This window comes from Rhinolophus sinicus, chromosome 8 (assembly GCF_057876585.1).
Source record: "Rhinolophus sinicus isolate RSI-liver-muscle chromosome 8, RSI-T2T, whole genome shotgun sequence".
In the NCBI taxonomy this organism is placed as follows: Eukaryota; Metazoa; Chordata; class Mammalia; order Chiroptera; family Rhinolophidae; genus Rhinolophus; species Rhinolophus sinicus.
In genome coordinates this window covers 60640507-60662474 of record NC_142508.1, presented here as the reverse complement: position 1 = coordinate 60662474, position 21968 = coordinate 60640507, and the positions used below count along the sequence as shown (strand labels likewise).

The window sequence follows — 21968 nt, the reverse complement described above, 5'->3', positions numbered from 1 at the left end:
CCCTCGCCACACGCCTTATGGGTAGAGAGAACCTCAGCGCTCCCCACATTTCAGCGGGGATGCCACCCATCTCGGAAGACCCGTCTGTACTTGCAGAAATGAGCAGGGTCCAAAGGTTCGGGTTCTAAAGAGGCCTTGAGAGGCCAAGCCTCCAAATCGCCTTCACCTTGGCGGAGGCAAAGGAGGGACAAAGCGAGAAGACCCAAACAAGCCTCACGTGCAGGGGCGGGGCTGCAGCGCTGACGTCACGGCGCGCGCGTGCGCGAAGGAGACCAGCGGCCGACGTACGCTCGCTCGGTGGCCGTAAAGCGCGGAAGGTCGCGGTCCCCGCTTACCCGGAACTCTTTAGTCTCTCCGCCCCGCCCCCTGCCATTCCCTGTGGGGGCCCCCCTTTTCCGGCCCCCGGCAACCCTGGCAACTGCTGTGGCGGCCGCCGGGCTTGTACCCGCTAGCGCGGAGCGCGCAGCCGGTGGGGGCCCATGAGGTAAGGCGACAGCTGCGGGGCCGCTCTGGCCTCCGGTCCGCGCGGGCCTCAGCGCCTCGGGACCCGCAGCTTTCCCTCTTTCCACTTCGGTCTCGCTCAGGGGTGGACCCGGCGGTCCTTCGTTCCCGTCGGTTCTGCCTGGTTCCCTCGGGACGGCGCGTCCTGGCGCCAGGACTCCGGCGACCCGGGCCGAGGGGGGTCCGCTTGGTCTCCCTCAGCCTCTGCGGCTGTGTCCTGTCCGGCGGAGGTTGTCCGGGCCTCGGGAATCCTCGCGCCGGGCCGCCGCGCACCGGGCCGGGTCTTCCAGGCGTCCGCCGCTCAGCTCGGAAGCCCAGGCGGCCGGGTGACCTAGCTTCTGGCTCCCCACCGCGGCTGGCACTGCCCCGCAGTACAGGCGAGGCTCGTCTAGCCCGGTCCTCCTCTGCAGGTGCAGTTGTTCTCCCGCGTCGAGACGTGCTTTTCTAACCAGTAAGACTGCTGCAGAGTGAAGTTACCTGGAAGAATCTAGGCTGGGCCAGTGCGCTTTCTTCTTAATGTTTGTCCCGTTCGGTCTGATGTGAATGACACTCAGATTTGATTCAGGAATCTTCAAGTCCGCTTTGGACTTGCGTGTCAGCACGACATCATGCGGCGATGCTTTTGTGTGTGTTTGGGGGGGCGGGGGGAGCCCGGCCCAAGGGCACTCTGTTCCAGTGCTAGGGATTTATAATAATTTTTTAAACTTTCCTGATCACCTGGTGCACTTGTTGAAAAATCCAGCAGGATCAGAATCTCCAGACAGGGAGCCTGGGAATGTTGCATTTCAAGAGAGGTGTCCCAGGGGGCCTTATGCCCCGGCAGGTGCGGGAAGGGTTCTCTTACTCCATCTGTACTCGCCCTGTCTTCCTGGGTCCAGCTGCCCTGTTGTACACGGCGCTGTACGATACAGAGGAACAACTGGGAGCGTGTTAGCGCCGCCCTGGCGGTGGCGGTGGTGTAAGCAGATCTGAGCGTAACCCGCCCAGTATTGAGCTTGTTCAGCAGAACTTACTCAGGTAGCAGAAAATATTATACAATCGTCTTATTTTTTAGAAATGTAATTTTTTTTGTGTGGTCTTTGTCTTTGAAATCTTCAGTTTCTTCTCTACTGGCTTGGTTTTGCTGCCGAAGCTACTAGAATAGACTCTGGTTCCTTCCTTTCCTTCGTTGTTTGCCTCCACTTTGATTTTTTCTTTTCTTTTTCCTCACTCTTCCCTGACTGTTTGAATGTCATGATGAACACAAGGTCAAAAATCCTCTTCTTGGTTCTTAACATCTTGGGCATTTAACATCTTGAACTTCACCTGGTACTATGTTTCTTCTGTCACCTTTGCAATTCCCTTTTTCCTGCTAGGGGATGTACCCTGTGGTTCTGTCCTCACAGCTACCCTGTCTTTACTCATCCGGTTTTATTTCTATTTTAATTAAAAATCTTTTTTCAACTACAGTTGACATTATTGTATTAGTTTCGGATGCACAACATAGTGATTAGACATTTATATAATTTATGAATAACTTTAGTACCCATCTGACACCATACATAGTTATTATATTATTGATTATATTCCCTATGCTGTACTTTACATCCCTGTGACTTTTTTTTTATTTTAATTTTTTATTGGGGAACAGCGTGTTTCTCCAGGGCCCATCAGCTCCAAGTCGTTGTCCTTCAATCTAGTTGTGGAGGATGTAGCTCAGCTCCAAGTCCAGTTGCTGTTTTCAATCTTAGTTGCACCTTGTTATTGAAAGCTGGTGCTCTAACCCACTGAGCCATGCGGCCGCCCCTCTGGAATCTCAGCAGCAGCTCGTTGTCTTCAATCTAGTTGTGGAGGGCGCAGCTCACTGGCCCATGTGGGAATTGAACCGGCAACGCTGTTGCTCAGAGCTCACGCTCTAACCAACTGAGCCATCTGGCCACCCCTGTGACTGTTTTCATAACTGGAAATTTGACTTATTAATCTCTTCACCTTTTCCACCCATTCCCCCCAAGTTTCCTCCCCTCTGGCAACCGTCACTTTGTTCTCTGTATCTATGAATTTGTTTTGTTTGTTCATTTTGATTTTTGATACCACATATAAATGAAATCATATGGTATTTGTGTTCTCTATCTGACTTATGTTAATTAGCATAATATCCTCTAGGTCCGTCGATGTTGTCACAAATGGCAAGATTTCATTCTTTTTTATGGCTGAGTGATATTCCATTGTATCTATGTACCAATGTGTCCTCTTTATCCATTCATATATCGATTGGTACTTAGGTGGCTTCCATATGTTGGCTGTTGTAAATAATGCTGCAGTGAACATAGAGGGGCATATATCTTTTCAAATCAGTGTTTTGAATTTCTTCGAATAAATACCCAGAAGTGGAATTGCTGGGTCATACAGTAGTCCTGTTTGTAATTTTTTGAGGAACCTTCGTTTTGTTTTCCGTAATGGCTGCACCAATTTGCAATCCCACCAACAACACATGAGAGTTCTCTTTTCACCACATCCTCACCAAGACATTGTTTGTTGATTTATTGATGATAGTCATTCTGACAGGTGTGAGGTGATATTTCATTGTCATTTTAATTTTCATTTCCATGATGGTTAGTGATGTTGAGCATTTTTTCATGTGTCTATTGGCCATCTGTATGTCTTCTTTGGAGAAATGTCTGTTCAGGTTTCTGCCCATTTTTGAATGAGATTGCTTGGTTTTTTTTTGGTGTTAAGTTCTGTGAGTTCCTTGTATATGTTGCATATTAACCCCTTATTGGATGTATCATTGGCTAATATCTTCTCCCATTCAGTAGGTTATTTTTTAGTGGTTGATGGTTCCTTTGCTATGCAAAAACTCTTTAGTTCGATGAAGTCCCATTTGTTTATTTTTTCTTTCATTTCCCTTGCCTGAGGAGACATATCCAAAAACACATTAAGAGCAATGTCAAAGAGTTGACTGCCTATGTTTTCTTCTAGGAATTTTATGCTTTCAGGCATTACCTTGAAGTCTTTAATCCATTTTGAGTTTATTTTTGTATAGAAAATGATCCAGTTTCATTATTTTGTATGTGTTTGCCCAGTTTTCTCAATACCATTTATTATTTTTTAAAAGATTTTATTGGGGAAGGGGAACAGGACTTTATTGGGGAACAGTGTGTACTTCCAGGACTTTTTTCCAAGTTGAGTTGTTGTCCTTTCAGTCTTAGTTGTGGAGGCGCACGCAGCTCAGCTCCAGGTCCAGTTGCCCTTGCTAGTTGGAGGGAGCGCAGCCCACCATCCCTTGCGGGAGTTGAACCGGCAACCTTGTGGTTGAGAGGACGTGCTCCAACCAACTGAGCCATCCAGGAACTCAGTGGCAGCTCAGCTCAAGGTGCCATGTTCAATCTCAGTTGCAGGGGGTGGAGCCCACCATCCCTTGCGGGACTCGAGGAATTGGCAAACCTTGTGGTTGAGAGCCCACTGGCCCATGTGGGAGTTGAACCGGCAGCCTTCGGAGTTAGGAGCATGGAGCTCTAACCGCCTGAGCCACCGGGCCGGCCCTCAATACCATTTATTTTAGGACTGTCTTTACCCCACTTATATTCTTGCCTTCTTTGTCATAGATTGACGACACAGGGTTTATTTTTCTTTTCTGTTGCATTGGACTACGTTATGTGTCTGTTTTAATGCCAGTAGCATGCTGTTGTGATTAATACAGCCTTGGATAGTTTCATATGTGGTATTGTGATACCTCCAACTTTGTTCTTCTTTCTCAAGATTGCTATGGCTATTCGGGGTCTTTTGTAGTTCCATATAAGTTTTAGGATTCTTTGTTCTAGTTGTGTGAAAAATGCTGTTGGTTTCAATAAGGATTGCATTGACTTTATAGATTACTTTGGGAAGTATGGACACTTAAATGATATTAATTCTGCCTATCCATGAACACAGTATATGCTTCCATATGTTTGTATCTTCTTCAGTTTCTTTCTACATTGTTATAGCTTTCTGAGTACAGGTCTTTTACCTCATTGGTTAAATTTATTCCTAGGAATTTTATTATTTTGATGTAATTATAAATGGATTGTTTTCATAATTTCTCTTTTTGATAGTTCGTTATTGGTGTATAAAATTGCAACTGATTTCTGAATATTAGTTTTGTATCCTGCTGCTTTACAGAATTCATTTATTAGTTCTAATAGTTTTTTGGTGGAATCTTTAGGGTTCTCTATAAATCGTATTATGTCATCTGCAAATAATGACAGTTTTACTTCTTCCTTTCCAATTTGGGTGCCTTTTATTTCTTGTCTGTTTGCTTTGGCTAGAAATTCCAACAGTGTTGATTAAAAATGGTAACATGGACACCCTTATCTTGTTCCTGATCTTAAAGAAAAAGTGTTCAGTTTTTCACCTTTTGAGTGTGAGGTAGGCTGTGGGTTTTTCATATATAGCCTTTATGATATTGAGATGTTCCTTCTGTCACCACTCTAAGAGATTTTTTTTTTTTTTTAATCATAAATGGATGTTGCTTTTCTACATCTTCTTCTCCTTCAATGACTCCTAGTCTGCCGGCATGTCTTTCTCCCCTTTCTTGTAACTTGAACAGTCCTCTGTTTTGCTGTTAGATTAATTTTGTACAAACCTTGCCTTTGTCAGATTCAGCCTGTCACAATTTATTACGGTATAGCGGACCAAGTCAGACCAAGTGCCCAGAGTCTTCCGTGGTCTGAATCCACCTTACTTCAGCTCCTGCTACTAACACTCATAGAGATTGAAGCCTCCAAGCCAGGTCCCTTACTGTCATCCACAAGCACACAGGGTCTCCCACTTGTGTGTGCTTCCTGTCTCTCTTTGTCCAAATTTTACCCCTGCAAAGCTCAGCGTAAGTCCTACTTTCTGTGTGATATCTCTGCACTGGCTGTGGCCTATACTCTTCCTGCTCTAACGTACAATATTAATTGTCCTGCAGAAACGTGTGCTTGGTTATAGCATGTGACTTGTGTGTGTACGCGATCAGCCTAGCATGATCAGTCATCCTCTGCTTTCGAGAAGATATGTCTTGTGCCTTAAACCTCCAGCGCCTCACCTATGGAAGGCCACCCATCCTTCCCTTAGGACTGCGAACCCAGGTCTCGTTCCTTCCCCAGGACTGGACTTGGTTACTACCTCCTTCTCACCCAGCTCCTTGCCTTTACTGGGTCATCCCACAGTGCGAAATTTTCTCAACAGCTCCCGTCTTTAAAAACAAACAGCTAACCTTGCTCTACCCAAGCCCTCCCTTGCTTCTGCTCCATGTTTCTGCTCCCTGCCAGGACAGACTGTAGGGGGCTGTCCACACGTCCACATCTCACTTACCTCTCAGTTTGCTCTCTTCTGTGCTTTATCCCTACAATTCCCCTGAAAACGTTCTTGAGCACACGAAGGACTGTCTGTTGTCAAATCCCGGTGGACACTTGGCCACTTGCTCCCCCCCGCCCCCCATCAGCACCTTCTGGAGTTTGCCTCCTCTTGAAACTTTCCTGTCTAGGCTTCTGTGACACCTGTCTGGTTTTCTTTCCATCTTACAACCACTCCTTATTCGTCTCTTTAGCCACTTGTCTTTATCTGTACACTCTGATTCTGCCATAGTATCCTATCCTGTCCTGTCTCTAGTCTTTTCTTTCTCTTCCCAACCTGTAATGGCTGGGGCGCCTCAGAGTTCTTGTTCCCAAAGTACTAGGGCTTTAAATACTGTGTATCTGCTGAGGACTCCCAAAGCCCCTTCCCAAGCTTCAGGTGTGTGTATCCAGCTGCTGCTTGGTGTTTCCGCGTGGGTGCCTGATGCGGGTCTTGCACTTACATCTAAGAGTTGAACATTTGAGTGCGCGCGCGCGCACACACACACACACACACATTCCCAGCCTCCCTCCCCTTTCCTGTCCTTACACTGTAGTGAGTGGCCCCCATTGCTTAACCCAGAAACATAGCCAACGTCCTTACTATTCCCTTGTTCCCATCTTAGCATCCAGTTTGTTGGCAAGTGAGTTCTGTCATTTCTGCTTCCCAGAAAATGCAGTCATGCTCTGACTCCACTGCCACAACACCCTTGTCTAAGCCACCACCGTGTCCCCCGGGACTAGTGCAGTAGCTTCCTAACCCATCTCTGTTCTTCTTCTCATTCTACAATCCACTCGCCACCATGGAGCTATTCTGATCTTCGGAAAACATATCAGGTCATTTCGTTCTCTGCTTTAGTATTTTCCTTGGCAGTAGAATAAAATCCCCGTTTCTGGTGATGGCATCCAAAGATAGTGTGTAATTCTTTCCTATGCCTCTCGGGCTTTTTCTTAGATCGTCTCCCCTTTGTTCCTCGTGCTGGGGACACATGGGCCTCCTTTCTGTGCTTGGGTTCATCAAGGCCTGTCTCACCTCAGGCCTTTGATGTGCCCATCCCTCTGTCTGGAACACTCATGCAGCTGGTTGCATTCCATCCATTAGGTTTCTTCAAATGTCACCTTCTTTTCTGACCTTGGTATTAAGGATGTTCCTAGTTACTCCTGTTACTTGTTTTATTCGTGTATTGCTGCCCCCGTTCCCCTCCTCCTCCCCTAAATGTAAGTTGCTAAAGGCAGCGACCTCCTCATTCTTGGCTTCAGCTGTATCGACACCTAGCACAGTGCCTGGGACTCAGTAGGTCCTGACATATTTGCTGAATGAATGATGATTGTGTTTTGTTGCGTTCTTTTCTCATGAATCCTATGCACTGAACTCAGTGGAATGAAATATGTTTGGTTTCTCTGTCTAGTTCGAATTCTTGGGATCTCCTTAGCTGAGTGAGAGAACATCTCCCATTGCTGACAGACGTGATGTTTTACCGGTTGCTGTCGGTGGTCCAAAGACAAAGAACCAGCCAAGGATGGCAGAACTGGTCCCCAGCCAGAAGCGGTGCGTCAGCTGCCGAGGCGCATTCTGTCGCCCTGCCTGCCCAGACACAGGTGGTCATCTGTGGTGGGGGAATCATGGGCACATCTGTGGCCTATCACCTCTCCAAGATGGGGTGGAAGGATATTGTCCTTTTGGAGCAGGGCAGGTAAGGACCAAACTGGACGTGACGTGGGTCTACACCTCACTCATTGTATGGGATCCCTCATTCCCTCTCCTTTGGGTAATTTTGTCCCACCACTAGCGAATCAGTGTTGCTAAGTAGCACGAGAAGAATCACAGGTGAAAATTCTGTACTTTGCTTTGTATGGCGAAGCCTAATACTCTTGTTTTCTGGTTTTTAGAGAGTTGGCAGATTCCAAACAAACCAAGTCTCTGAGAGATGTATTTATTTCAGCTGCACAGCACGTCTTACCATCGTGTTTTCTCTTTTTTGTAGTCATTGAGCAACAGAAATCCTTAGGGCAAGAGCTTCCTCTTGGAGCCGAAATGAAATTGGCTACCTTCTGCCCTATTCTATTCCTTTTTTTCACGTAACTTATTTTGGAACAGTTTTATGTTGACAGAACAATTGAGAAGATAGTAGGAGTTCCCATCTACTTCAGCCCCAGTTTCACTTATAATAACACATTAGTGTTACTGTTTCATTAACAAAATAATATTGATACATTATTATTAACTAAACGTCATACTTTATTGAGTTTTCTTCACTTTTCCCCCGTGTCCTTTTTCTGTTTCAGGCATTTTACGTTCTATTGTCCACCACAAATTGGACAGCATTTTAAAGATTTAATATTTATTTCTGAGTAGGTAGTACATGTGCACGAATTGAGAATGGAAAATTGTAGAACAGTGTAGAGGGAAAGCGTCCCTCTGTCCCTGACCTCCAGCCTCAAGTTTCCCTCGCTGGAGGCAAGTTAAGTTCCTCGTGTACCATCCAGATGGTCTACGTATATGAGGAAATGTGTATTGGTCAGTATGCATATGTTTATGTAGGTGTTCATTAATCTTTTTCTTGTTTTATATAAGTGATAGCATTCCTTAAAACACTGTTCCTTACCTTCTTTTCTCATTAAGATTGTTGTATAAAAACTTTCTCATTCCTTTTTTATGGCTGCGTAGTATCCCATTGTACAGGCAAACGCCAACATTTGAGATAAGAGTGTCGATAGACATATAGATTGTTTCCATCTTTTGATACTACAAACAAAGCTGTAGTGAGGAACCTTGAATTTGGTGCATTCACAGCTCTGTGAGTCCACCTAATAGCCTTTTGGATTCGTCCTGCAGGCTGGCGGCTGGCTCTACGAGGTTTTGTGCCGGCATCCTAAGCACCGCCAGGCACTTGACCATAGAGCAGAAGATGGCAGACTATTCAAACAAGCTCTACCATCAGTTAGAGCAGGAAACAGGGATCCACACAGGTAAGCAGACCACCGGCCACTCTTACTCGGTCCTGTACCTGGTCCCACATGAGTTTACCTGGTGCTTGGTAATTCAGACTTGACCTGCAGTCCGGGCTCTGCCACTAGTCAGGCAGGTCTTACCGTGGGCAAGGCATTTCGCTTTTGAGCTGGCTTCAATTTTTCTATTTTTAAATGGGGATTCAGTCAGTATCCCAGATCCTTTTCAGAAGCCGTAATTCTTTTTATTTATTTATTTATTTTATTTTATTAGTTTCAGGTGCACAAGACAAAGCAAAACTTAGACGTTTATCATTTTTATCCCTCACACTTGAATATGAAAGTTTTCCTGAGCCATTTCCTATCTGTTTCACTTACTGGAGTACAGTAAGTGCAGTGAGTACAGTAAGTGCAGTGAGTACAGTAAGTGCGGTGAGTACAGTAAGTGCGGTGAGTACAGTAAGTGCGGTGAGCACAGTAAGTGCGGTGAGCACAGTAAGTGCGGTGAGCACAGTAAGTGCGGTGAGCACAGTAAAGTGCGGTGAGCACAGTAAGTGCGGTGAGCACAGTAAAGTGCAGTGAGTACAGTAAGTGCAGTGAGTACAGTAAGTGCAGTGAGTACAGTAAGTGCAGTGAGCACAGTAAGTGCAGTGAGTACAGTAAGTGCAGTGAGTACAGTAAGTGCAGTGAGTACAGTAAGTGTAGGACTTGGCTGCTAAGTGAAGAGAAGGAGGAGGAAGAACTTCAGTTTAGGGGCTTGATAGTGAAATTATAGTTTGACCCACTGAACTTCACCAGTTGCTATTAAGGATATTTCTGACTCTAAAGCATAACTGTATTTCTCCATATCTGTGTCATTAGGGGGAAAAGGACACAGGGAGTTGTAAGCTAACTAGCACTGGAATAAGTAGGAACTGTTCCAAGAAGAGGAAGACTAATCTACACTATGGTCCCCTACGATCACAAGGTAGAGAGAATGGCTGTCAGTTTGTTGTAAGGTGATGGATTAGCCAGAAGCCCAGAGTCAAGCGTGCTCTCATGGCTGATAGAAACCATTTGGTGAGTACACTAATTATCATAGGGGGTAGCGAAGCCCAGCGATGAAATACCAGACACTTCCATATGTGAGGGTTGCTCTTTTGAAGACCTTGCATAATTCAAATCACACATAATTCAAGACTAATCATGACAAAGGATGGTAGCTTCTTCTGTTTGCCAACTACAGTGGCTCTGCTTTGTGATCAGAGTGTAAGGACAGTGTATGGTTTACCTAGCCAGCCAATTTACAAATTAAATGACAAATGACAACATTTTAAATTGGAAGGTGAGATTTGAATTATTTGAAATTTTGATCACAATGTAAGGTTTTATAACATTTCCATTTCTACTTTGCTGAGCCTCCCGTCGCTCAGCTGGCTGGATTCCCGAGGAATCAGGTCAGGCTTCTTTACGTTTTCTGTAAGGTAAGTTAGCTTAGCTTTCACTCTAGGTCACCGTCTGGAACACTTCTTGGGCCTGACTTCTCCTTGATGCTTGTGGGGCCAGGCCAAGGAGAGTAAGGGGATCACCCTCAACCAGTCCCATTGTTGCCAACCAGAGGTGCTGTGAAAGGGACGTCTGGGCCTCCGTGATGGAGAAGTCTCGTGTAGCAGTGTGCCCTCCCTCCCACGGCCACTTCATTCAGTGGACTGCTACTGAGTCACTAAATAAAGATGAAGTGACATATGTATACCTAGATTTCATGAGATATTACACGCTCATCCTCTCCTCTGCAAACAGTTCATTTACTTGAGGTGTATGTTCACCACTATTCAATCAGACTTACTGAAAGACGCCAAGAGTCCTCATTCCACAAGTGTGTGAAGACTGGTGTCTGCAGTGCTTCAGTTTGCATGTGACATAACTCTTGTCAAGTGACTGAAATAGTAATCTAAAAGTTTCAGTAATTTTGAAAGTATTCCACATATTATTTGATGTCATAATGAGGAAGGGTCATTCTTTTTACAGATGTAGAAACCCAGGTGCAGCAATATTGAGCCTTTTTTTCAAGTCAGTGACAACTCAGTTACAAAAAATTCTGTAGTGGATTCAGAGGAACATAAACAGTGGTACTCTCCTGTATCTAATCTTTGGTAGTGAGTAGAAAATAACTGCCAAAGCCTTCGTTTGAATTTCAGAGTGTGATTAGTCCACAAATCACTGGCCTAGATCAGCTGTACCGGTCTAAACTCCTACCACTTTTTTATTTTTTTTAAAGATTTTTTTATTGGGGAAGGGGAACAAGACTTTATTGGGGAACAGTGTGTACTTCCAGGCCTTTTATCCAAGTTAAGTTGTTGTCCTTTCAATCTTAGTTGTGGAGGGTGCTGTTCAGCTTTGAGTTGTTGTCCTTTCAGTCTTCGTTGTGGAGGGCGCAGCTCAGCTCTAGGTCCAGTTGCTGTTTTCTAGTTGCAGGGGCACAGCCCACCATCCCTTGCGGGAGTCGAACCGGCAACCTTGTGGTTGGGTGCTGCCCACCATCCCTTGCGAGAGTTGAGGAATCGAACTGGCAACCTTGTGGTTGAGAGCCTGCGCTCCAATCAACTGAGCCATTCGGGAGGCAGCTCAGTTCAAGGTGCTGTGTTCAATCTTAGTTGCAGGGGGCAGAGCCCACCATCCCTTGCGGGACTCGAGGAATTGGCAACCTTGTGGTTGAGAGCCCACTGGCCCATGTGGGAATCGAACCGGCAGCCTTCGGAGTTAGGAGCGTGGAGCTCTAACCGCCTGAGCCACCAGGCCAGCCCCCTCCTACCACTTTTAAAAGCCGGTCTCTGCAGCTGGGACATTCTTGTCATGTCAGCGAAGAGCAGATTTATCTGATGATTGCAAAAGAAATTGAGAAAGTAAATTATTCTCACTGTACTTTCCTTTGGAAAAGATGCTTGATTGATTCAACTCTTTCTTCATAAGACCTAGCTGGACCATCAGCTCTAATGCGTCTTTTGGAGCAAAAATTAACATAAGACCCAGTCTTACTTTAATATAAGATGGGTTTTTATAATATAAGTCTGGGTCTTATATTAATTTTTGCTCCAAAAGACGCATTAGAGCTGATGGTCCAGCTAGGTCTTATTTCGGGGAAACACGGTAAGAACTTGGAGTCATTGCATTTTAGGAGGATTGTCATTGACCCAAGTGTAATCATTGCTGTGTCAGGTATGTTGATTGCATACAACAGAAAATGAGACTCTGGTTACCTTGGGTAAAAAGGAGTTTGCTGGAAGGCCACTGGGGGCCTTATAGAGTTGGCAAGAGATTGACAGCTGTAGGCAGCGTGGAGGCCAGGACCTGGGAACCTCACAGCAGGCAGTCTCTCAGCTGGAACAGGAACCGTCTGGCCTGGATGCTGCTGCTCCTAAGATGAGTGACGTCCAGCCATTCACCTACTTGCTCAACACCAAGTGTTCCGGGGGGTCTGATTGGCTGAGCTTAGGTCATATGCCCACTGGCTGTACTGGGGAAGGAGAGGGAGGGTCCTGCCCCCTGGAGGCTGGTGTAGTGAGTGGTCCTCACCAAAACTAGAAAGGTTACAGTCCCACCAAAAATAGAGGGACAAAGTCTAAAAAGAGTGAAGGATAGAGATGGATTCTGGGTTACGTTTCCCTCCAAGAGATTTTTTTGGCAATGGTGTCTTTTATTTTTAAGAAGGATTTTATGTGCATTAAAATCTCATTTGCTCCTCATCAAACTGAGCTGCGCATGTTAGGATGGTGGCAGTCCCAGGACTCACCACAGGTCCTGCAGCATATAGTCTAGTGTGCTTGCCACCCTACGTTTGGTCTGGTGTGTCTGAGTCAGGGCTGGTCTTTCTTACAGGTTACATAAGGACGGGCTCAATCTTTCTGGCCCAGAATCAGGACCGGCTGATCTCCCTGAAGCGCGTCAACTCAAGGCTGAAGTACGTATGAGGCTAGAAGCCTGTCCTGGCTTTGCGGTTACACTGACCTCTGCCGGAGGGCCAGTGAATGTCATTGTCCCCTTGTGTTCTGTGGCAGTGTTATAGGCATCCCTTCTGAGATCATCTCCCTCAAGAGAGTGGCCGAACTTCACCCTCTCCTCAATGTTCACGACCTGGTGGGGGCCATGCACGTCCCGGAGGATGCGGTGGTGTCCTCTGCCGACGTGGCTCTTGCCCTGGCCAGTGCTGCCTCCCAGAACGGTAAGCAGGTGTGGGGAAGAAGGAAGAGGTTGTCTGAGACAGAGTCTGATAACAGGCAGGGACACCAGCTCAGCTTCTGGTTTTGAACACGGGCTCTTACCATTTTTGTTTTAATTCAGTATCTGTTAATAAATATTTTCCCTCAAGACCACGTTAGTTTTATTAACGTTCTAAGGAGCTGCTTTTAGTACTGATGAGTGCACTTCAGACTGAAGGGAGTCCTCTCCCGCACTGGACTTGAGAAGCTCCAAGATTAGCAAGCACCTTGGAGATTTAATCCACAGCTTGGATCACGTCCTGGTGTTGGAATGAGAGAGGGGAGGACACGTCAGTGTCCACGGTGCTGTGCACTTTGGACGAACTGTTGTGTTGTGGGTAGATTAGGATTGAAGGTGCCTTGTTTGAACCTCTCTCCCCCTTACCCCTTTCATGATTCCTGGAATTTGTGCACTGAAGTCGGTGTTTAAATTACTTTGGCGTTTCCCATCTTGGGAAAGTCCCATTCACAGTCTCAGCATGTGGTTCCTAGGAGTTGTTTGTTTTCTTAAAGCAGCGACCAGGCCTTTTCAGTGTTTCTTAGAGTTGAGGATCGGGCGCAGATGCCTTGGTTCTGGCCCCTCAGGGGACGGATGCAGCAACTCCTTCATTACCTTGGAACAGGTGTTCAGATCTATGACCGGACCAGCGTTATTCATGTGATGGTCAAAAAAGGGCAAGTCACCGGCGTGGAGACAGATAAAGGACAGATCGAATGCCAGTATTTTGTCAACTGTGCTGGTCAGGTAGGGTAGCAACAACAGTGGGTCACTGGGTTTCTCATCTAACTTTTAACTCGGGGGTTTTTGGTATAGAGACTTAAAGATTATATAGTGACAGGCAAACAGACGTCAAGGACCACACTGTTCCTCGTGTGGACTGGTAGACCCCGAGTTCCTGTATTCCCAGTCAGACACTGACTCCTCCTCAGATAGAGCCGCGGTGACCCTCTCCTTCGTCCACCCTGGGGACGTGGTGCTCTCCTGTCAGGCGGGCATTGACACAGATCCCTGGCATTGGATCTCTCGGTGGTGTTTCATTGCATCCTACAGCCTAGCAAAGTAGTAGGGTATTTCATTGTCTCAGTACGTGGATTCATTTTCCAGAACACTGAGCTGTTTCTACTCTTAAGGCAAATTGGTCCCTTCCATCCACTCTACAGTCTTAAGGTGTCCTAAGAATACTTCGTGTCGTGGGAAGTTCATTTATGATTGAGGGGTATTTGGGGTTGGTAGTTGAACCAGGCATTTTGTTAAGAGGCCTCATTGGCTCCGCATGAGCTCCTTTGACTGGCTAGTGAATCTGTCTTCCTTTGACCTGAAATGAAGTTTAATGGTTCAAAGAGTACAGTGCTGCTGCCCGTCCAAATAATTAAACTAAAACAGGCTGAAACTTGGCTTCCCATACCCAGCACTGTAGCAAGAGCAACACAACCCACTTGAAATCAAACTTTTTCAAGCGGCTGCACTTGCTCATTTGTCTCTCTGTTCCTCTTCCACCCCCAAATCCATCTGTCCATCCGCAGTGGGCATACGAGCTGGGTCTGTCCAACGAGGAGCCGATCAGTATCCCGTTACATGCCTGCGAACACTTCTACCTTCTGACTCGCCCCTTGGAGACCCCTCTGCAGAGCAACACACCAAGTGAGGGCCTGCGCTTTGTTTGTAATCTTGTGTCCTTGCCACTGTTCTGTCCTCTGACAAGGAAGGCTTTCTGCTAAGGACGGACTGTTCCCGGGAGTCTTTTCTAGGGCATGTTACAGGGAGGTGGACCCAATTCTAACTGTTCTAACCCAGTTCGTCCTTTCTTGTGAAAGGATGGCCACAACGGGTGTTTCACTGAAGCAATTATTTGTGTTTGTGTTGCTTTGCAAGCTATTTTAGTCCCAGGCAGAGGTCTAAATTGAGAATATTTAGAATGTAACCTGGAGTCTTTGACTGGAACACTATACATTATGGAAACGTCATAAGTAAGCTTTAAATTAAATTCAGGGTATTCAGTGACCCCGAGTGCGGTAGGAGACGGTTTGGTAGCACTTTGCAGGAGGTCGTAATCCCTGCAATGGGCTCGGCAATCCCGCCTTTTCTTAGGCTCTGCGTGGCTCAGTGGCAGTTACCGTAGTTTGGTTGTGAGGCCTAGTCAAAGCTTCTAGGTAACTGATGGGTTAGGGACGATCAGAGAAACAGTCTGCCCTGTAAGGCTGCGAGGAGGAGCCTGCCCCGTGACCTGGAAAGCTGTGCTCCCGGGATGCTGTTTCGTTACTAAAGCCAGCAGTGGGTGTTTCCCTTTGCTTTTTTCTGTCCACTTAGAAAGCTGGCATACCTCGAAACCCCGTTTTTCTCTTCTACTCCCCACTCCCTTGTCATTTCTCTTCTCAGCTATTGTGGATGCTGATGGAAGAATTTATATTCGGAACTGGCAGGGTGGCATCTTGTCTGGAGGCTTTGAGAAGACCCCAAAACCAATTTTCACTGAGGGCAAGAACCAGCTGGAGATTCAGAACCTGCAGGAAGACTGGGATCACTTTGGTGAGTGAACTAGATAATAATAGTGATGCTCTTATTTGTCTAAGCTGTTGTTGCCTTTTCCAAAGCATTTTCAAGAATAGCAGCTTATTGGCTCTTTGTAGCAGCCGCATGTGGAGGTTCCAGAGGGCCGGCTACCGAGTTTGCCTGGTCTCAGGACATGTTACTGGGTGGCTAATTCCGGGGATTAGGTCTTGGTTAACGGACTTTTGGCTTACTATGGACTTTTGGCTTAATACTTGTTCACGTAAAATCACTGCTGCAAATTAGGCCGGGAGGAAACCTCTTCCTAGGATTTCATACAGGACTGAAGAAATTTTTAGAAAGCAGTCTTGTTTTGTTAGTATGGTCTTTCACTCAATTTTAAAATAATTTTATTTATTGAATAGTTAATATAGTCACACGCTTCTAAATTCAAAAGATATGGAAAGGTCTGTAATGACGAGTTTCATTCCCGCCCTTAATGGGCTTTTAAAATATACATGTTTTGTTATGGAAAATTTCACACTTTCCAAAGTGGAGAAAATAGCATAACGAAAGCCCATGTGCCCGGCAGCCAGCTTCAGTCTGGCGTCTTGTTACCACTGCGCCCGGATTCCTCCCAGGTGAAGGATTTCCTTTACTGCAGGCTGAGCGCCTGTCTTCTGCAGCTATTCCAGCCTAAGAGACCTGCCCTCCCCCTGCATCGCTCTGGGGTGCCATGTAAGGGCTTTTGCCCGAGTGCTGAGCCCTTCCCGATTCAGATCTGTAGCCACGTGTGTTTGCTCTTCCATAGCTCCTTTCCTTGCTAAAGAGTGTCTTCTTTCTCATCTTCGTGCCAAGCGCTCCATAGGCATGCCCATAATTCCACCAGGGTTTCCGCTTTCTCATAAATAGCCCAGCTGGCTCTTCTTAGGAAACCTCTTCCAAGAGATTTTATGAAAAGAGAGGGAATCGAAAAGTATGAGGAGTTGAAAGTGTTTTAATTCCCTGAAGCTGAGAACTCCATTTGGGTTCGTTTCCATTGCTCAGAGCCCCTGTTGAGTTCCCTCCTGCGCAGGATGCCAGAATTGGAGACTCTGGAGATCATGAAGTTGGTGAATTGCCCCGAGACCTTCACACCAGACATGAGGTGCATCATGGGCGAGTCTCCTCTGGTACAGGGCTACTTCGTCCTGGCAGGAATGAACTCTGCTGGCCTTTCGTTTGGTGGAGGAGCTGGAAAGTAAGTCTTTCTCACTCAGACTCAGCTTGCTGGGCTTCTTCCTTTCTAGAGTTACTTATTAATATGGTATGTAGTACACTTAATCGGCTAATAAGAAGTTACGAGTACATGTAATTTGAGAGTGTCCCCTTCAAAGTAATCACTGAGGGCGGCTCTCCCTATACTCCTGAAAAGTCATTGTGCAAAATGGTTTGGAACTTGTCTTTTAGAGTTAGGCACTGATCCTGTAGGATGAATGGATGTTCTGTGTACTCTTTCAGTTGTAACAAAAATGGGTCCTTTTTGTGTACTTGAATTTGGAAACTTCCAAGTGTTGTGAGTAAGATAGGTGATCATGCTGAGTATTGCCAGTTTTTATTGAAAAATAGGTGGTAATAAAAAATAAGTCAGTCGTGAAAGGACAAATACTGTGTGATTCCATTTATATGCAATACTTAAGAGTAGTCCAGTTTTTGCAGACAGACAGTAGAAGGGTGTTTGTCCAGGGCTGGGGATAGGAAATGGAAAGTGACTGCTTAATGGATAAAGAGTTGCAGTTTGGGAAGTTGAAAAAAAGAGTTCTGGAGATGGATAGTGGTGGTGGTCACACAGCAATGTGAATTACTTAATGACACTGAACTTTGCACTTAAAAAGGCTTAAGATGGTCAATTTATGTTATGTGTATTTCCACAATTAGAAAACTTTACTTGGTCAGAGCGTGGTGCTCTTAATAACAAGGTTGCCGGTTCGATCCCCACATGGGCCACTGTGAGCTGCACCCTCCACAACTAGATTGAAGACAACTACTTGATTTGGAGCTGGGTCCTAGAAAAACACACCTAAATAAATAAAAGTTAAAAAAATTTTTTTTAAATTAAGGAGGGCATTTTTCTTGAGTGACTTGTAGAATGGCTCTGAAAACAGTTATGTAAGTGGAGTTACCAGAAACATTTGGAGCAGAGATGTGATCGGATAACTGTGTAACCTCCTGAGGTGACTGTTCTACAGGAAAAACAAAAACAAGACCCATTGGATGAATAAATTAGAGTACATTTGTATATATATTTTAGTTTTATTTCTTCAGATATGTGCCCACGTCTTAAACAGTTTCTAGGAATTCTTGTTATTAGAGCTAAAATCCTCTTAGTGGTCTTGTGAGAGCAGTAGATGGGTGCATGTTTGTTTCTTCCAGAAAAGTTAAGGAAATTGGTCAGAATTGCTCCACCACTCCCTGACAAGATAGGATCTTTGATTCTGTTGGTTCTTGATTTGTGGTATAACGCTGAGAGTATCACATCTGAGGCCCAACATCTTCCTTTATCTAAACAGGTACCTCGCTGAATGGATGGTGCATGGCTATCCCTCAGAAAATGTCTGGGAGTTGGACTTGAAGCGTTTCGGAGCCCTCCAGAGCAGCCGCACCTTTCTGCGCCATCGCGTCATGGAAGTCATGCGTCAGTGCAGCTTTATCCCAGTTGTACCTCGTTGCGGTGTCTTACTAGCATTCTGATGGGCAGGTTTTTCCTCAGTTCTTTAGTAACTGCTTCCACTTGGGCTTCTGATGTTTGACTGTTTCAGGCCTGTGTTGGGAGCATTGCCCCATGTGATATTTATGGAATGTTTTCCTTCGTATATCGTACTTTGTTTACTTCACAGGACAGGAAAGGAGAACAGGACTTACAGGTGGTAATTCCTGTCAGACTCCATCTAGCAGTTTACGTTCCGAGCATTGCCTGCTTTCCACTGTGCCTGGAAAACCCTATGTCAAAATGAATGTTCTCGTTTCCCACTTGGTCTTTGAGATCATGATTTGCTTTCCAAGGCAGAGAATTTGCCAAGTTTTTCTTAAAGCTTCAGGCTTCTCCGAGTGATTTTTGTCATTAACCCATTATACATTGGCAAGCTAGGAAACCACTTCTCATGTAAATACAAAACATACATTCCTACTCTTTGTTCTTGTTCTTGCTTCCCTCCAACTTTGAAGGATTGGCCTCTTCATTTTAATGGAATTTGTTACCTTACCTTGTCTCTGATTTATTTTCTAGTTAACCTTTTGGGACAGCTTTTGTATCAGGAATTGAACCAAATGAGATTGTAATTGCATTTTTCCTATACTGAGGAAGTACTCTCAAATTTTGCCAAAATATATCTAAATATTTTGGGCATATTTATGCTCAGGAGTAAAGTTTCTACATTGGCTGTGACCACCACTCTTAAGAATGAACTGCTGGTTTAGTCATTGGAGGTTCCATTCATGATGAGCGTTTGGATGACCTTTGACACCTGTGTGCTCACTTTTGGCTTGTGACAGAGAACTCATATCTGTGGGAGATATAGGACCTGGCAGCAGTATGTGTAACTGCTAAGCTTCTTTATTTTTAGCATATATTTTGGTTAAAATGTTGAACTACCATTAAGTCTAGATTTCCCCATCCATAGTTACTCTAGAACCTATATAAATCATAATTGAGCTTGAATTTCTCCTTGATGATATGACATGTTTGGTGGCCTTCTCTGATTTTCATAAAATAGAAATTGCAGACATGACAGAAAATGGGAAAGGGGAAGTAGAACTTAAAATACCAGAGATTGACAACTTGTCACAGTATAAGGAAACCAGTGTGGCTTCCTTTTCTTTAGTTTTCCAGCCTCCCTCACTACAATGTCCTCTTGTCTTGAATGGTGTCAGGTCTTCTCTCTGGAAGGGACTAGAGATGATCACACTCTTTCTGGCTTTTACTCATTGCTGTTGCAGATTGGACATTAGGAGAATTGAATTCTGACTCTAGCTTTGTTATGTAAATAATGTCACTGGGATAGTACTATGCAACCTGTCAGATTGCAGAGCCAATTAAATCAAGGTATGCTGTGTGCCCTTTCACTTCAGAAATGGGCTAAATATTAGAGAGGAAATGTCTATACAGGTCCGAGATCCCAACAACACAGGCACTTTAAAGAATCAAGTGCCATTTTTTCACTTTGTAACTAACTTCTTTTTCACTTTGTAACTTCTTGTGATCATCTTAAATATAACTTCATCTCTGCTATGGAGCTTAGCAAAGTTTAGAACTCTGCACTTTCTCCTATTTCTCCCTACTAATTTGGAATAATTGTGAACAGAGACCTACAGCTATTATGTGACTCATAGCTGTATAACTATGGAGGGATGAAAACAGCTCTTGCAGTATTATTCTTTCTTTTGGAGCATGCCTGTTATACTGGGTACTGTTTGGCAAATTAGGCTACCTGAGCCTGGAAAGGATGTTCTTTTGAATAGGAGCAGCTCCAGAGTCTAGTGGATATTGGGTACTCAGCTCTGTGGCTTGGGCTTTCATAGACTGTTATTATCTGTTCTAGCTCTGCTGTATGATCTGAAGGTTCCCCGGTGGGACTTCCAGACAGGGAGGCAGTTACGCACATCTCCTCTCTATGACCGGCTGGATGCACAGGGAGCCAGATGGATGGAGAAACATGGATTTGAGAGGCCAAAGTACTTTGTGCCACCAGACAAGGGTAAAAAGGCACATTCTGATTTTTCTTTTTTGCCCTGAGAATAAAACTTATTTTTCAATGTATGTAGCTAGAATGTGTTCCTGGAAGAATAAATAATAAAAGTCTCTTATACTGCATTGAACTATACAGGGAGACTGCTCCGTAGAAATCCCCTCCTTTCCTCTCTCGTGTTTTCTGTTCCGCAGACCTCCTGGCATTGGAGCAGAGCAAGACGTTCTACAAGCCAGACTGGTTTGATATTGTGGAGTCGGAAGTCAAGTGCTGTAAGGAAGCTGTGTGTGTCATTGACATGTCTTCTTTCACGAAGTTTGAAATAACTGTAAGTATTTGGGAACCAGTAAAACAGACTAAGAAACTTTGTGTATTTGTTGAATGTCTCCTTTTTTCATGTCTCTTCAAAACTGATTATTTAAGAAACCTGGTATATTTTAATGTCATCTTTATTACAACATTTTTCTGAATTTTTAGCTCTGTTTCTGGTTTTTAATCTGCTTGCAGAGGTCCATTTATCATTAGAATCAATAGCTAGCTTTCTCTGGCGCTTCTTGCAGTGGCATAAATCTGCAAAAATTGTTGCACGAGTGCTAGCTGACTGAATTTTCTCAGCAAGTCGTACTGCTCATCAGGCCGTGGTACCTAGCCAAATGCTCTTGTGTTCCTTAACCCTACAGTCCACCGGAGATCAGGCGTTAGAGATTCTACAGTACCTCTTCTCCAATGACCTGGACGTGCCCGTGGGCCACATCGTGCACACTGGCATGCTCAACGAGGCTGGAGGGTATGAAAACGACTGCAGCATAGCGCGCCTGAACAAGCGCAGGTGAGGGCAGCGCCGTCCGCTCTGCTCCCGCCAGCACACTGCTTCCTAAGAGTACTGTGGCAGCACAGCACCCAGCTCACTTTTCCAGGAAACCATAATTATACCAAGGACAAAACCATTTCGTTCACGTATGGCCAGCTTATTAGCAGCCCAGTACAAGAAGAAATCACCAGAAAAAAAAGACTAAAACTCACCAGACGGTGTAAAATTCGATGTGGAAAAATTAGTTACCCTACTGGGAGAAGACACCTTCTCTTATGTTTGTAGGTCTGTGTAATTTCTTGGCAGTACCAGGAAGCCAGAATCTTCTGTTTGTCCTTATGTGGCATATCCTAGAATTATGTGCTACTGGCCCTCCCTGAATGCTAAGAGCTCGTTTGCCAGTATTCTACTTATTGCTTTGAAACTAGCTGAGAACTTAATTGCTTCCGGATCCTTTTTCTACTGCCTGGTTTTGATTACTTTTGCGTCTTTCTTCCAGTTTCTTCATGATTTCTCCAACTGACCAGCAGGTCCACTGTTGGGCCTGGCTTAAGAAACACATGCCGAAAGACTCTAACCTGGTTCTGGAGGATGTCACCTGGAAATACACTGGTAAGGTGACCTCTGGGGTCAGCTGAACCAGAAAGGCCAGCCAGTGCAGATGTCTTCCCCATTTGCCTTTGTTATATTTGACATTCAAAAATGAGTGTCAGAATTAGAAGCGTGGGAGAGGCTCTCTGGTCATAGAAGATTGATCTCGAATATGTCGTGTTTTCAGTGAAGCATGGAACGAGTTAGTGCTTCAGTTTGTTTTGTTCACTGCTATGTCCCCTACGGCCAGCAGGTAGGAGCGCAGATACTTGTTGAATGAATGAGTAAATCATTTAAAAAAAATATTTTTATATTTATTACCCAAGTATTTATTTT

At 45.0% G+C, this 21968-nt stretch overlaps 1 protein-coding gene across 6 annotated transcripts in view; it reads left to right on the top strand.

The window, feature by feature from the left end:
- Window positions 1-258: 258 nt before the first annotated feature.
- Window positions 259-21968, top strand: part of PDPR (pyruvate dehydrogenase phosphatase regulatory subunit) — a 34404-nt gene continuing 12694 nt past the window's right edge. For 2 of the 6 annotated variants that reach the window (XR_012490129.2, XM_074314579.2), the window contains exons 1-14: window positions 259-484; window positions 7244-7528; window positions 8671-8804; window positions 12639-12720; window positions 12818-12981; window positions 13642-13763; window positions 14543-14660; window positions 15396-15545; window positions 16554-16746; window positions 18056-18180; window positions 20084-20239; window positions 20425-20558; window positions 20911-21059; window positions 21541-21653. Coding sequence is in view for 5 of the 6 variants with exons in the window: in XM_074314579.2 (XP_074170680.2) it covers window positions 7305-7528; window positions 8671-8804; window positions 12639-12720; window positions 12818-12981; window positions 13642-13763; window positions 14543-14660; window positions 15396-15545; window positions 16554-16746; window positions 18056-18180; window positions 20084-20239; window positions 20425-20558; window positions 20911-21059; window positions 21541-21653 (1864 nt within the window). In the remaining variant the exon portion in view is untranslated. Of the gene's footprint in view, window positions 912-7243; window positions 7529-8670; window positions 8805-12638; window positions 12721-12817; window positions 12982-13641; window positions 13764-14542; window positions 14661-15395; window positions 15546-16553; window positions 16747-18055; window positions 18181-20083; window positions 20240-20424; window positions 20559-20910; window positions 21060-21540; window positions 21654-21968 lie in introns of all 6 variants that reach the window. The other 4 variants (XM_074314580.2, XM_074314582.2, XM_088800239.1 and 1 more) reach the window with 4 other exon arrangements.